The following is a 12,690-nucleotide window of genomic DNA, read 5'->3' as shown; positions in this document are numbered from 1 at the left end:
AGGGGTCCATGGACAGGGCTCGCCTGGGGGAGAGGAAGGGCTGGGGCGGGTTCCCTGCCCTCCGTGGCTCTGGCCCAAGCGCTGGTGGCCCTGGAGCAGATGCCGTGTCCTCTCCTTGCAGGCGGCTGGCCCGGTCCACCCTGCTGCTCATCCCGCTGTTTGGAATCCACTACACGGTGTTCGCCTTCTCCCCGGAGAACGTCAGCAAGAGGGAGAGACTGGTGTTTGAGCTGGGCCTGGGCTCCTTCCAGGTACGTGCGGGGGCAGAACTCTCAGGGATTCAGGGCCCTCGCCCTAACCTGCTGGGGTCTAGAAACTGGACCTCTGTGTTTCCACCTCTGAAATAAGAGCACTAGACTAGAAGGGAGCTGGGAGAGCCCTTTCTGCTGCCTGAGGATCCTGTGAGAACACACTGAGGTCTGCCTGTCGCGGTGTGTGGGACCCCTGAGCCAGGCCTCTCTTGGGCCATCTAAGACGATAGCTCCCCATCCCTCACTGGTGGCTCTGCGTGTACATGGAGTGGCCTCAAGAGACCCCTCTGTCCACGCCCTGGCTCCAGGCTGTAGGCCACGCACCCCCTGAGCCCCGGAGCTCTCTGTCCACGCCCTGGCTCCAGGCTGTAGACCACGCACCCCCTGAGCCCCGGAGCTCTCTGTCCACGTCCTGGCTCCAGGCTGTAGGCCACACCCCCCCTGAGCCCCGGAGCTCTCTGTCCACGCCCTGGCTCCAGGCTGTAGGCCACGCACCCCCTGAGCCCCGGAGCTCTCTGTCCACGCCCTGGCTCCAGGCTGTAGGCCACACCCCCCCCGAGCCCCGGAGCTCTCTGTCCACGCCCTGGCTCCAGGCTGTAGGCCACACCCCCCCTGAGCCCCGGAGCTCTCTGTCCACGCCCTGGCTCCAGGCTGTAGGCCACACCCCCCCGAGCCCCGGAGCTCTCTGTCCACGCCCTGGCTCCAGGCTGTAGGCCACGCACCCCCTGAGCCCCGGAGCTCTCTGTCCACGCCCTGGCTCCAGGCTGTAGGCCACGCACCCCCTGAACCCCGGAGCTCTCTGTCCACGCCCTGGCTCCAGGCTGTAGGCCACGCACCCCCTGAGCCCTGGACCTCTCTGTCCACGCCCTGGCTCCAGGCTGTAGGCCACGCACCCCCTGAGCCCCGGAGCTCTCTGTCCATGCCCTGGCTCCAGGCTGTAGGCCAGGCACCCCGTGCAGGCTGGAGGTCTGTCTGCCCGAGCCAGGGCCCCAGTACAGGGCCGGGCCGCGGAGTGCTGTGTGAGTGGCACTGGTGCACGAGCATGCGGACATACAAGTAAACGGCCCACGGGAGAGTGATGACTAGTGACAGCGTGTGCAGGAATAGGCAGGTGCGTCGTGAACAAGTGCGCGAAGGAGAGCTGGTGCCACAGGCACAACGCGTGAACGGGCACATGCGTGGGTCCTGAAGGCAGGTGACAGCACCTGTCCTGAACCCAACCTTTTAAACACGATTTGACCTTGAGGGTCGGAAAGTTCCTCTGTGCATCTGACTTGAGTCTCTCCTTCCCCTCATTTTAATTCTTAGCCTGACGAGGCTGTGAGTTATACAGACAAAGCCCCAGCCTGGGGGTCAGAGCCCGGGTTCCTGTCTCAGCACCAGAGACCTGAGTGCAAAGGTCACACATGAAAAATACAGCGGGTGGCTGAGCCCGCGCCCTGTGCCAGCCACGGCCTCACGCGGTGCTCGAGTGTGCTCTGCCCAAGAGCACCTGCTTGGGGGGAGGGTGGGGTAACACAGGGCCGTGCTGTCCGGGAGGGGCTGCCCTCCGGAGGCCTGCAGGCTGGTGGGGGAACCCCGAGAACATTCTGGGGCACTCAGGGGAGGTCTCTGGTAGGAAGAGGGGTAGAGCTGGCCGTTGGGAATGGGAGGGATTTGACCAAGGAAAGGCTCCGAAGCCAGGGGTGTCAGTGGGGGGACTCTCGTCAGCCACTTGGCTCCATGGCTGTGGCCATCTGAGCAGAACCAGCCCATCTTACCCCAGAGTCCTGGGCGGTGCCCCATCCAAAGGATCCCATGTGTCTGCTTCCCGCAACAGTCTTCCCTGCCCCACCTCCCCACCCTGCGGAGGTTCCTGGCCAGCCTGCTCAGTGCTCTGCTCTCTCCGCAGGGCTTTGTGGTGGCTGTTCTCTACTGCTTCCTGAATGGGGAGGTAAGACCCTGCCCTCTGGCTTTCCAGCAGGGGGGTGGGGGGCGGCTTGCTGGGTCAGGGAGGGGTGTGCCTGTCAGGGCTTGTAATCAGACCGGGGCTCTCCCGGACTCTCAGAGCCTCCGGGTGTGTGGGGGGGGTATGGTGCCAGGCTCCCCTGACAGCCTCCACCCCCACCCCCTGGTGCCAGAGTCTTTCCTGCTTTGTCTGTCGTGTAGCCACGGCCCGGCCTCTGGTGCGGAGCCTCCTCACCATAAAGGCATCAGCTGGGGAGTGGGGCCCGCCTGGGCGGGCTCTCGACATAAGAGATTCCTTAGTCAGGAAGAGGGGACGTGAGGACAGGCAGGCACAGGAAGTGGTGCCCGGGGCTCACCAGGCTGCGCTGGGCGGGGCGCTGAGCGGGGAGCCTGCCCAAACCCAGCCCCTGTAGACAGGGGACTGGGGACGTGGCAGAGACCACGGGGAGAGGCCTGGAACCTTCTGGCAATGCTTCCCTTCCCGTGCTGTGCTCTTGGGGCCTCCAGATCCAACCAGTCAGGATGGTGCTTTGAGCAGAGCCCAGAGGTGCTGAGGCGGGGCTGGTGGGGGTGGCTTGGGGCGTGGACAGGAGTCCTGCAGCAGAGCTCCGGTCCTGCTGAGCCCGGGCCAGGCCTCGGCATTGCTGCACATGAGAAATGAGAGGACTGGGCTCGTGGGCTCCAAGACCCCCTGCAGAGAGGTCAGACAAGGGTGGACCGGGAGGCAGGTGGGAGACGGTGTGGGAGGGCACGGGGCATCCCATGGATGCTTGGGCGGGGGAGCTGGAGCTGGAGGGGCGGGTGCCCGCAAGGTGCCATCTGGGCAGTCCACGCACTGCACCGAGGTGCTGGACCGAGGGGTGCCCAGGCCGAAAGGGGGCGTGCCCCGCACACGCCACCCTGAGAGCCGGGCTGTGTTCGCCCAGAGGGCTGCACTGTTTGGTGGTTCTCCACCGGCCTGCATGCTGGAGCCCCTGGGAGCGGTCAGACAGGCCGAGGCCTCCCCGGAGGCTGGTGTGATTGCTGTGGGCACGGTCTGCGGTCAGGGGTCTTCAAGTTCTCCGGTGCGTCTGACTGTGGGTGGTCCGCCAGGATGGGCTCCTTGCCGCCGTCGGTCTGCCCCCAGGCCCGCTTTGTCAGGCTTCTCTGAGGGCCCGATGGGCTCGTCTGACTGTGGACACGGGAGGCCACGGCCCCAGGAAGCCAGTAGCGGGCTGGCTCAGACAGTGCCAGGGGCCAGGGGCTGCGGGCGGTCCTCACGGGGATTTCCTTCCCTCTGGGGCGCCAGCTGCAGTGTGGGAGCAGGCGAAGTGCCGTGAGGGTGTCCGTGCCAGTCTGGAAGGGCCCGGGGGGAGGCAGGTGGCGGTCGGAGAGGGGTCCCTCCGGAGGTGACCGCGTGCTGCTCCCTCAGGTGCAGGCGGAGATCAAGCGTAAGTGGCGGAGCTGGAAGGTGAACCGTTACTTCGCCGTGGACTTCAAGCACCGGCACCCGTCCCTGGCCAGCAGCGGGGTGAACGGGGGCACCCAGCTCTCCATCCTGAGCAAGAGCAGCTCCCAGATCCGCATGTCTGGCCTCCCTGCCGACAACCTGGCCACCTGAACCCCTTCCCTTGTCCACGCAGGCCGGGGCTGCCGGCGCAGGCCGGCCACGCATGTTTGCCTCTTTTCTCCCTTCGGGCAGGCCCTGGGCTGGGCGCTGGGCTCCCCGAGGGGGGAGAAGGACGTAGGTGCAGATGGGTATCCCCCCTCTTCCCATTTTGGCGCTGGCCCCACCCACCACAGACCCCTGGGCCCTGACCCCAGACATGTAAATACTCCCTAAATCTGGAAAAGTCATTCCATCCTTCGTCCAGTGTCCCTGCCCACCTCAAGCAGGTCCCAGGTCCACCTGCCCCATCTCCACCAGCCTCCGTGATCACCTGACCTGGTCGTGAAGCTGACAACCTTGCTTTGGGGGTTCGGGTGGGGCCTGCCTGACGGCCTCCCAAAGTGTCTGACCCTCAGTGCGGACTCCTGGAGCCTGCTGGCCACCTGGGCCCTTCTCAGGCTGGCCCAGTCCCCATGGCCAGCTGGAGGTGCAGCTTGGATGACAGTCCTTCAGCGCCGGCCAGATGTGGAGTGTCCTCGCGCTCACCCAGCACCGTGCCGTCCAGGTGCCCGGCTCCTGGGTGTCAGGGCAGTGGGCCCCTCTGGGGCTCCTCCAGTCTGAGACTGCGGTTTGGGTATAGGGCTAAAAGGTCAGGGGGTGTTCTGGTGCTTTTCATTTGGCCCAAGAAAAATTGATGGGACTAGAAACGTGGACGTGGTCGGGAAGGAGACGGAAAGAGAGTGGAAGGACTCGAGAAGACCTCACCGTTCCATTATTGTACCCTGACTCGCGGTGGGCAAGGGTTCGTCTGGCAGCCTCTCTCCGGCCCCTCCGGCCCCTCCCGCCCTGGCATCAGCTGTGGAAGGGAGAGATGGATGCCTCAGAAAAGCTGCTCCCCAGCCACACCTCCCACGTAGAACCCCAAGTCCTCCCTGGCTCCTCACTTCCCCAACGTCAAAGCCATGACTAGGATGGACTGGATGCCTTCCTGTGATGTCAGTGAGTCTGAGCACCTTAGACCTCCGTGGGTCCAATTCCAGGGCCCAGCCCCCCCCCCCCCCCCCCCCCCCCGCGAGGAAGAGCCCCAGCCACCAGCTCCTTGGGCGGGGACTCGGCTGCTGAAATCTCTCTGAGACCCGTGCAAAGAACTCACCGTGTGTGCTCTTGCCATTGAGTCACCACGGAGGGACCCTGAGGTGTCTTAGATGCTGAAGGGGAAGCCACACCCACCAGGCTGGTGGCTGGCTCCCCACAGCCTGAGAATGAAGTGGGCCAGGTTCAGGGAGGGGGAGGCAAGTGCTTGAGGGCCAGGGCCACGCGGGGCGGCTTTGTGCCCCGTCAGCCTTTGGTGTCCCGTCCAAGGGTGTTTGTGGATTGGTTCGTGACCGTGCTCTGAAATGCTTGTGCAGTCTGGGTGGAGGGTGAATGTTGCTTTGCCTGGTTTGAGGAGGAAGGGCCTGGGGCTGGCGGATCTGTCCGTTTCTGGAGAGGCCTTCGCAGGGACTGGAGGAGGGCTCAGCGGCGGGGGTTCGAGCTGAGGCCCTGCGCCTTGGCAGAGCCGGAGGGGGAAGGGGCTGCCTGCCATGTCCTGGGCACATGTGGGACTCGGGCTGGCCGCGGGGTGTGCTGTGGGCCTTCCACCTGGCACCTGGCCTCGTGACACCCTCCCCACCCCTTTTCTGGGAGACAAGTGCGTTGCCTAAGTGGATTCCATCGGCCACCTTGCACTCCGGGGCCCGCTGAGGGGCCGGAGATGCTTGGAAGGGGCCCCAGGCTGGGATTCGGACAAAGGATCTGCCCATGTCAGGCTTAGACGGCTGAGGCTGTGGCCAGAGCGCGCCCGGTCTGGGCCTCAGTTTCCCCATTTGTGAGATGAGGGGACTTCGGATGCTCAGCCAGGCTCTGTGCTTGAGTAATTCTCAGTTCAAGTCGAAAGCGGGGGAAGGGTGTGTGCTTCCCTGTGTGTGCAGCACCACGGCCTTGATGTGCAGTTTGTACGTGTTGGGGGGCGGTGCTGTTTATTCTTGGAAATGGAACATCGGTCTCTTTCACTTGAGGCCACAGTGGAAGCTGGTGGGCCAGAGGGAAGGGTCGGGCCAGGGACGCCTGGACGGCGCCTTGGGCATGATGTGGGGCAGGGTCACCTTCCGATCCCGAGTGGTCCCCTGAGCATCCCCGCCCCCACCCGGAGGTCTGCTTCACTGTGGAAAGAGGCTTTGACTTTATATATAGCTCATCACAAACCAGCCCCGAGTTCCATGTGCTGCTGCCTGAGCCCGGGGCCTGGGTCCTCGTCGAAGTTCCAGGTTCCGATTGGTTTGTCGCTTTGTTTTCCTCTCTGAGCCAACTGTTGCCAGTCTTGTGAGCAGATGTCCCTGCTGTATTTTTAATGTCCCAGGAGGTTAGGCAGCTGGCCTTCGGGGTCACAGGCAGTGGGAGGGGAGCCTGAGGTCCAGGTAAAACCTTTCCGTCTCTGATCCTCTGTTTCCAAATCTGTAAAATGGGCAGTAAGCCTAGATGATTGGTCCAGCCCACAGCATTTCCGGGTTCTCTGTCTAAACACCGGTCATCTCCTGGGAATGGGCCTGGGCAAGGATTTCAGTATTTGCCTGGTCTGGACAAGGATAAGAAACCACACTGAGTGAGGGGTGAGGATCTTGGGGGTGGTTAGACTGTTCCCTCCCCAGCAGGAGAGCGAGGAGAGGCTGAGCCCACTGGCCCCTCCAGGCCACTCCAGAGTGAAAGCAGAGGACACTTTGTCACCGTAACTTCCACTGGGGCCTCATGACCACGGACGCGCAGGGAGCCCTGAGCAGGAGCGGGGACCTGGGTCTCTGCCGGCTTTGCCACTGGCCTGCTGTTGGCCTGGACTCCTTCCCCGTGTAGTTTGGGGAGACTGTTCACAAAGTACAAGAGCTGGAAAAAACGTGGAGATCCGCAGGTCAAAATTCCCCGCTGGGCTGATGGAAAAACCGGTGGGCCGAGCCCGGTGCCTGCCGCAGGCCGGGATCCAGCACGCTGTCCGGGTTCGTGGGAGGATATGGGCGTAGACATGTGCCCGGCCCTGCACGTGAGCCCCGACGAGACCCTCGGCGAAGCTTCAATTCAGAAAACGTTCAGCCTCGCGCGGGACAGGCTCTGGCTCAGGAAGTACGGGAGGAGGGACGGGCACGTGATGTGGGGAGACCTGCTGTGCTGGGCTTCACCCCTGCCCTGCGCTCCGAGGCCGAACCTCTCTGGGCCGCTGCTTCCTAATTTGAGAAATGAGGGGTGGGGGGTGATTTTTGTTCTGACCCACGGGACCGGGAGGAGCTGAAGGGAGACACCCTGTGTGATAAAGGGCTTTGATAACCACACAGGTGTAGGAATGGCTGTTGGGGCAGAGACCCCTGAAAGGTTCCCGGTGCTGTTTGTCAACTGCTTTGAGCCCTCCTGGGTGACCTTTGTTCCACTTGTAAAAACCACCAGCATGGGGGAGGGGGGGAGAGGCGGAGGCCAGGGGCTCCGATGGACACGGAATTCCAGGCTTATCTCCATCCACTGATTCAGTTTGCTCTTGGGTTAGGATAAGGAGACTTCCTCGTGGGTGATGTCGGATCCCCTGGCACTTCCGTGGAAATCCTTCAGCAATCTGGGACATCCCTCGAGTGGGCCCAGGGCCCATCCCTTCTCCTTGCCTTGAACTGCAGTCCTGGGATGTGTCTGTGCTTGGCCGTGTGTATCTTGTCTTGTGTCCGTCTGCTGTGGCTTTGCCCTGTGCGGGCCAGAGTGGGACCACCCCTGGCACCCCAGATGTGGCTCCAGGTCCCCTGTGGGAGCCGGGCCAACCTGGGTGTCCTCTCCCACAGTAAAGACCACCCCACAGACCTCCCTGCTACTGCCGCCACAATTAATGCTCACAACCTTGTCTGGATTTTAACGATGTCAAATTGCTGTAGATGACTCAATAAATGTCTTATCATTTTTTTCCTGGTGGCTGTAACTTGCCAGTCGTATCACAAAATCCCGAAATAGCAAATGTCCGCTGTGGCCGGCCCGAGCCAGGGCAGAGCCAGCTCCCTCGGTGACCTCTGGAGTGTGTCACTGGGAAGATGGCTCGGCCGTCCTGCAGCCCGGAAGGCCATCCCCCAAGCGCACCTGCATCTCATGGCGGGCTCTGCTGCAGCACGGGCTCGGGGAAGCGAGAGAAGGCAAATGACTTCTCTTTCTGGTTAAGTCCTTTCTTTCCAGAAGCCTCACACTTGCCCCCGGCTCAGTGGCCCTGCCCCCCTAGGCACACTGGAAAGGGAGAGGGTTCGGCCTGGCGAACAGTAGTTTGTGCCACAGTCTCAGGCGCCAGGTCTTTGAGGGTTTGGGGGGGTCACTGGGCTCACCCACCCCTGTGAGGAACCAGAGGCTGAGCGACCCCAAGGATGTTCCCCCTACCACCTTGGGAACACACAGGGATGTGGTCTCCATGCTGAACCACAGAATCAGTCCGGAGGGTCCTCAGTGGGAACTGAGGGAAGGGCTTGTGCCTCCGCATTGGCAGCCACTGGGGTGAGGGTGAGCGAGAGTGTGCACCCTGCTCTCCTGCTTCCTGCTCCCTCACAACCGTGCGTCCTGAGTGCCTTCTGCGCCCTCGTGGCTTCCACAGCATTTCATCTCGGTTTAATTTGGGAGATTATCAGAGTACTGATGTAGCTCACCCCACCCTCCTTTTTGTTTTTTAATTTCTGTCCTCAAGTGACCTCAATTCAGATGCTTCTGAGCCTTCAACTTTGTTAGACTGCCCCCTGGTGGATGCCCACGGCAACGTCCTTCCGGCCTGAACCTCGAGCTGGCTCCCCACCCTCACCCCGCGTCCTGAAGGCAGAGGTTAGGATTCCACCCGTGAAACTCGGTCACCAAGAGCTCGTCTAACTTTCAGGTTGTAGTCCTGTAAGGCTAAACGGGACCGTTTTTCTTGGCCTCCGAAATACTTGTTTCCTAAAAGTCTACAAAGGAGAGGCTGAGAGGTATCACTCTTACTGGACAAGGGATGGTGGCAAGAAGGGAGGTGCCTTTCACATGCTCATTCAGCAGCTACTTGCTGAGCAGCTAAGTCCTCGCTGGTCTAATATTGCTCGAGTGCCTGCCATGTGAGCCTCGGGGGCCAGAGTCCTGCTCTCAGGAGCTGACCCTCTGAGTAGCAAAGGCAAGAAACGAGGTGACTCCAGACAGAGGAAAGAGTGATGAACATACACGGACAGTCCTCGGCTTGGAGACGACTCCAGGCTTCTCCTGGGTCACCACATGGTGTTCGCCCTCTCTGTCTGTCTGTGCCTCTCTGTCTTCTGCTCTGCTTACGAGGACACCAGCCACATGGATTCAGGATCCACCCTCATCCATATAACCTCGTATAAATCAATTAGATCTGCAAAGACCCTATTTCCAAATGAGATCACATCACAGGGAGGGGGGCGGGCTCGCCGAGATGGGGCAGCTGGGGAAGTTCTGTCCCAGACGCAGGCTTTAAGCATCTGAACGTTCTGCCCTCTCAGCACCCCCAGCCTCACTGGCCCATCTTCTGGGGATCCCTGCAGACTCCTTGGGGAAGAGCATTTTGTGTAGAGGCACCAGCAGGAATAAATGCACCTCAGTATGAAATCCGTGAACGTGTCCAAGGAAGGGCGTGCCACTGTCCTGGGGCTGCCATAGGAGCGGGCGGGCCAAAGCGACAGGAATCGGCGCCCTCAGTCCTGGAGGCCGGAAGTGAAGTCAGGTGTTGGCAGCAGCGCCCTCTGAGGCCTCGGGAGGATCCGTGCCATCCTCACTCCACTGCCGCTGGACACCTCGCAGTCCTCGGCTTGGAGACGACTCCAGGCTTCTCCTGGGTCACCACATGGTGTTCGCCCTCTCTGTCTGTCTGTGCCTCTCTGTCTTCTACTCTGCCTATGAGGACACCAGCCACATGGATTCAAGATCCACCCTAATCCATATAACCTCATATAAATCAATTAGATCTGCAAAGACCCTATTTCCAAATGAGATCACATCACTGGGTACCCAGAGTTAGGATTTCAACATGTCTTTGTGGGTGGGGGGACGTTTCAATGCACACTGCTTTGACTTAGATGACTTGGACGAGGTGGGGGTCGATGATGGATTTGTGGTGCAAAAGGGGGTGACAGCCTCCTCTCACCCATAGTCACCTCTCGGCAGCACCAATGTGTTTCAGTAGAAAGCATGTATCAGCCCTGACACCCCTGGCCTTGGCATGGTCCTTGCATTCTTGTGTTCCTCCTGGAAATGGCCTCCTAAGGTCCCACTGCTGCTAGGTCACAGCTTCCCCAGCATCCTTGGGGGCCCAGACTCAGCCGGGGAAGCTGGGTGACATTCATTCACGGGGGCTGGACACTGATCCAAACAACCCCAGCTTCCAAAGGAACTGAGAGTCCATCTCAAAGCAGAAACAAACCAAACCAAAACAAGGTTTCGACAGTCAGCCGTACGTCCCCATGGGCGCATGAGACTGGCCTGAACCATCGTTTACATCGATTCTGACCCACAGAGATTTTCCCGTGGGGGTCTGGGGGTGGGGGCTCGGCTTATTCTCACCAGCTCAGTGGGAAGAGTCTTTGTTCTGCCCCAGGGCTTTCTCTCAGCACCCCCCCCCATCATTTTTCGCTCTCTCCCTTTGGACAGCCCCCACCCAGTCCATCCTCTTCTTGCTCCCCACCCTGCTTCCTCGCCAGGTCCCCCCTCTCCACCCTTGGTCTAGACTCAGGCATGGCTTGGCAGCCAGTGTTTTTCTTGAGCTGATACTCTTTTGGTGCCTGGCTTTTGGGTTTCTCTGACACTTGGGAATCATCTGTGGTTTTCTCTTCAACTCTCCTCTGTTATTTTATTTATTTTTAACAATATGTTTGTATTGATTGATGTTTGAGAGAGAGGAAGGGAAAGGAAAAACATTGATGAGAGAGAAACATCCATCAGCTGCCTCCTGCATGCTCCTCCTTGGGGACTGAGCCCACAACCCAGGCATGTGCCCTGAATAGGAATTGAACAGGCGACCTCTTGGTGCATGGGACAGTGCTCAACAAAATGAGCCACAGTGGTCAGGGCAACTCTCCTCTCTTTGGACAGGCACTGCATGGGCAAAGCATCGATTCCTAAGCATTAACCATGCCCGCAGATGGTAATCCCAACTCTGTCTCCGGGCACAAGTTATTGACATAGCCCTGCTCATGCGGTAAGTACCATGGAGAGAGGCAAGTGGGCTTAGGTTCCAGCACCACAGACAGTTCCAGGGACGGGCCCTACCAGTGCGTGGGGACTTTGTGTGGCACTACATCTGACGTGAACAAAGGCAGATCTAGGTTTTATGGATCCTGAAACCTATATAATGTTTTGAGGGGGGAGGGCCCTCTTTAATAAAAATGCAAACATTTACATTTAAAATTGGTATAATAATGAGGGTTTTTAGAATGAGAAAAGTGGACAGCCATCCTAAGAGTTATAAAATCCAGAAAAACAACATCATATTTGTATTAATTACTCTATGATACTTTTTGCCTGGCTTCAGACATGTCAAACCTTGTTTCTGCACCACAACTCTGACAGCGCAGGCCATTTTCATGTTATGGTATGATCTCTGGCCCTCTGCCCTCGTATGTCACGCTGGGTGGCGTACAGTGTTCCTGGATGGGTAGCGATCATTTCACTGTATGATGAAGCAGCAGCTCAGTGCTTATGTGTGACCTCAACTGAATGTACCTCTGAATTAACTCCCCCTTAGCTGGATCCCGGAATGCTCAGGTCACTCAGCACTGTGCACCCTGTGAGATGTGTTAGGTGTTTAATCTCTTGTAGCCCACAGCATCCTGTTCGAGGCATCTGATATATCTGGGTGGGGAGGGGCATCTGGTGAGTAAACTTTTCCAAGAAAATTTGCTCTTGAGCCTGAGTATGAACGAGCAAAAGGGGTAAGCAAAGGGGAGGGGACAACAGTAGAAGCAGAGAAAGCTGTATTAGCAGAGACATCTTCACTTTCTTCTGAAAAGCTTTCCACGAGGCCAGACCTGGCTAAATGCCTCTGACGTGTCTCATGAAACATGTCCCGAGGCCATGCTGAGGTCTGTGCACTCACACAAGAAACATTAGTGGCACATCTCTTAGGGTCTGTGTCCTTTAGACGCTTGGGACGAAAGCCATGGGTGAAGGATACATTTTTTTTCTTCTTTTAAATTTTTTTCCTGGAAAGAAGTCTTTTCGCTGGAGTGAAAGGGGTGCAGCAGAAGGGATACATGATACCTTGAGGCAGGTTTAAGGAAACTGTGTCTTCTGTAACTCACTCAGGCAATCAGAATGTCAGCCCCAGCCCTGGCCCCAGATGCCCACATCCTTGGCTTTGACTGGAGCCCAGACTGGCTGGAGCCCCGTGCCTGAGGGGGACCACACCCTGAGCTCCGAGGGAAGAGCTAAACCCTCTGTCGGCCTGCGTGAGACCCAGGCTGCCCCGAGCCTCCCAGCAACGCCAGGCCCCAGGGCAGGACACCAGCCAGCGCAAAGTGCGGAAGACAGTCCTCTTGGGCTCTGCGAGTGTCCCGGCCAGGGTCGCAGCCTCTTCATTCATTTACATCTCAAGCAGAGAAACACACAACCAGTCATTTTTAACCAGAACCAAAAGCTGGTGAGGCAGCAGCAACTGTAAAAGCTTCAGGACTTGAGAGCAAATCCTCTCCCCGGTCTGCACTGCCCTCTGCTGGTCACTTCGTTACCAGCGAGGACGCCTAGTGCTCCCTTCTGGGAACCACGGGAGCTCTTTCCACACAATGACGCATAAATGAGATAACGAGGGGCAAGAACAAGCTAAAATATTTAATATAATTAACATCAAGAGGAAACACTTATATCTCAAGTTGTTTGTGGAAAGAATGTGGC

General features: G+C 59.1%; 1 protein-coding gene across 2 annotated transcripts in view; it reads left to right on the top strand.

Annotated features, from left to right (window-relative positions):
* Positions 1-4,798, top strand: part of ADCYAP1R1 (ADCYAP receptor type I) — a 46,513-nt gene extending 41,715 nt beyond the window's left edge. For both annotated transcript variants that reach the window (XM_036247187.1, XM_036247186.1), the window contains 3 exons: positions 122-251; positions 2,143-2,184; positions 3,610-4,798. In XM_036247187.1, the coding sequence (XP_036103080.1) occupies positions 122-251; positions 2,143-2,184; positions 3,610-3,798 (361 nt within the window). In that variant the 3' untranslated portion in view covers positions 3,799-4,798. The remainder of the gene's footprint in view (positions 1-121; positions 252-2,142; positions 2,185-3,609) is intronic.
* Positions 4,799-12,690: the final 7,892 nt, after the last annotated feature.

This window comes from Molossus molossus, unplaced genomic scaffold, assembly GCF_014108415.1.
Source record: "Molossus molossus isolate mMolMol1 unplaced genomic scaffold, mMolMol1.p scaffold_m16_p_7, whole genome shotgun sequence".
Classification (NCBI taxonomy): domain Eukaryota; kingdom Metazoa; phylum Chordata; class Mammalia; order Chiroptera; family Molossidae; genus Molossus; species Molossus molossus.
Note: the sequence above shows the minus strand (reverse complement) of the source record. Positions and strands in the feature narration are given on the sequence as shown.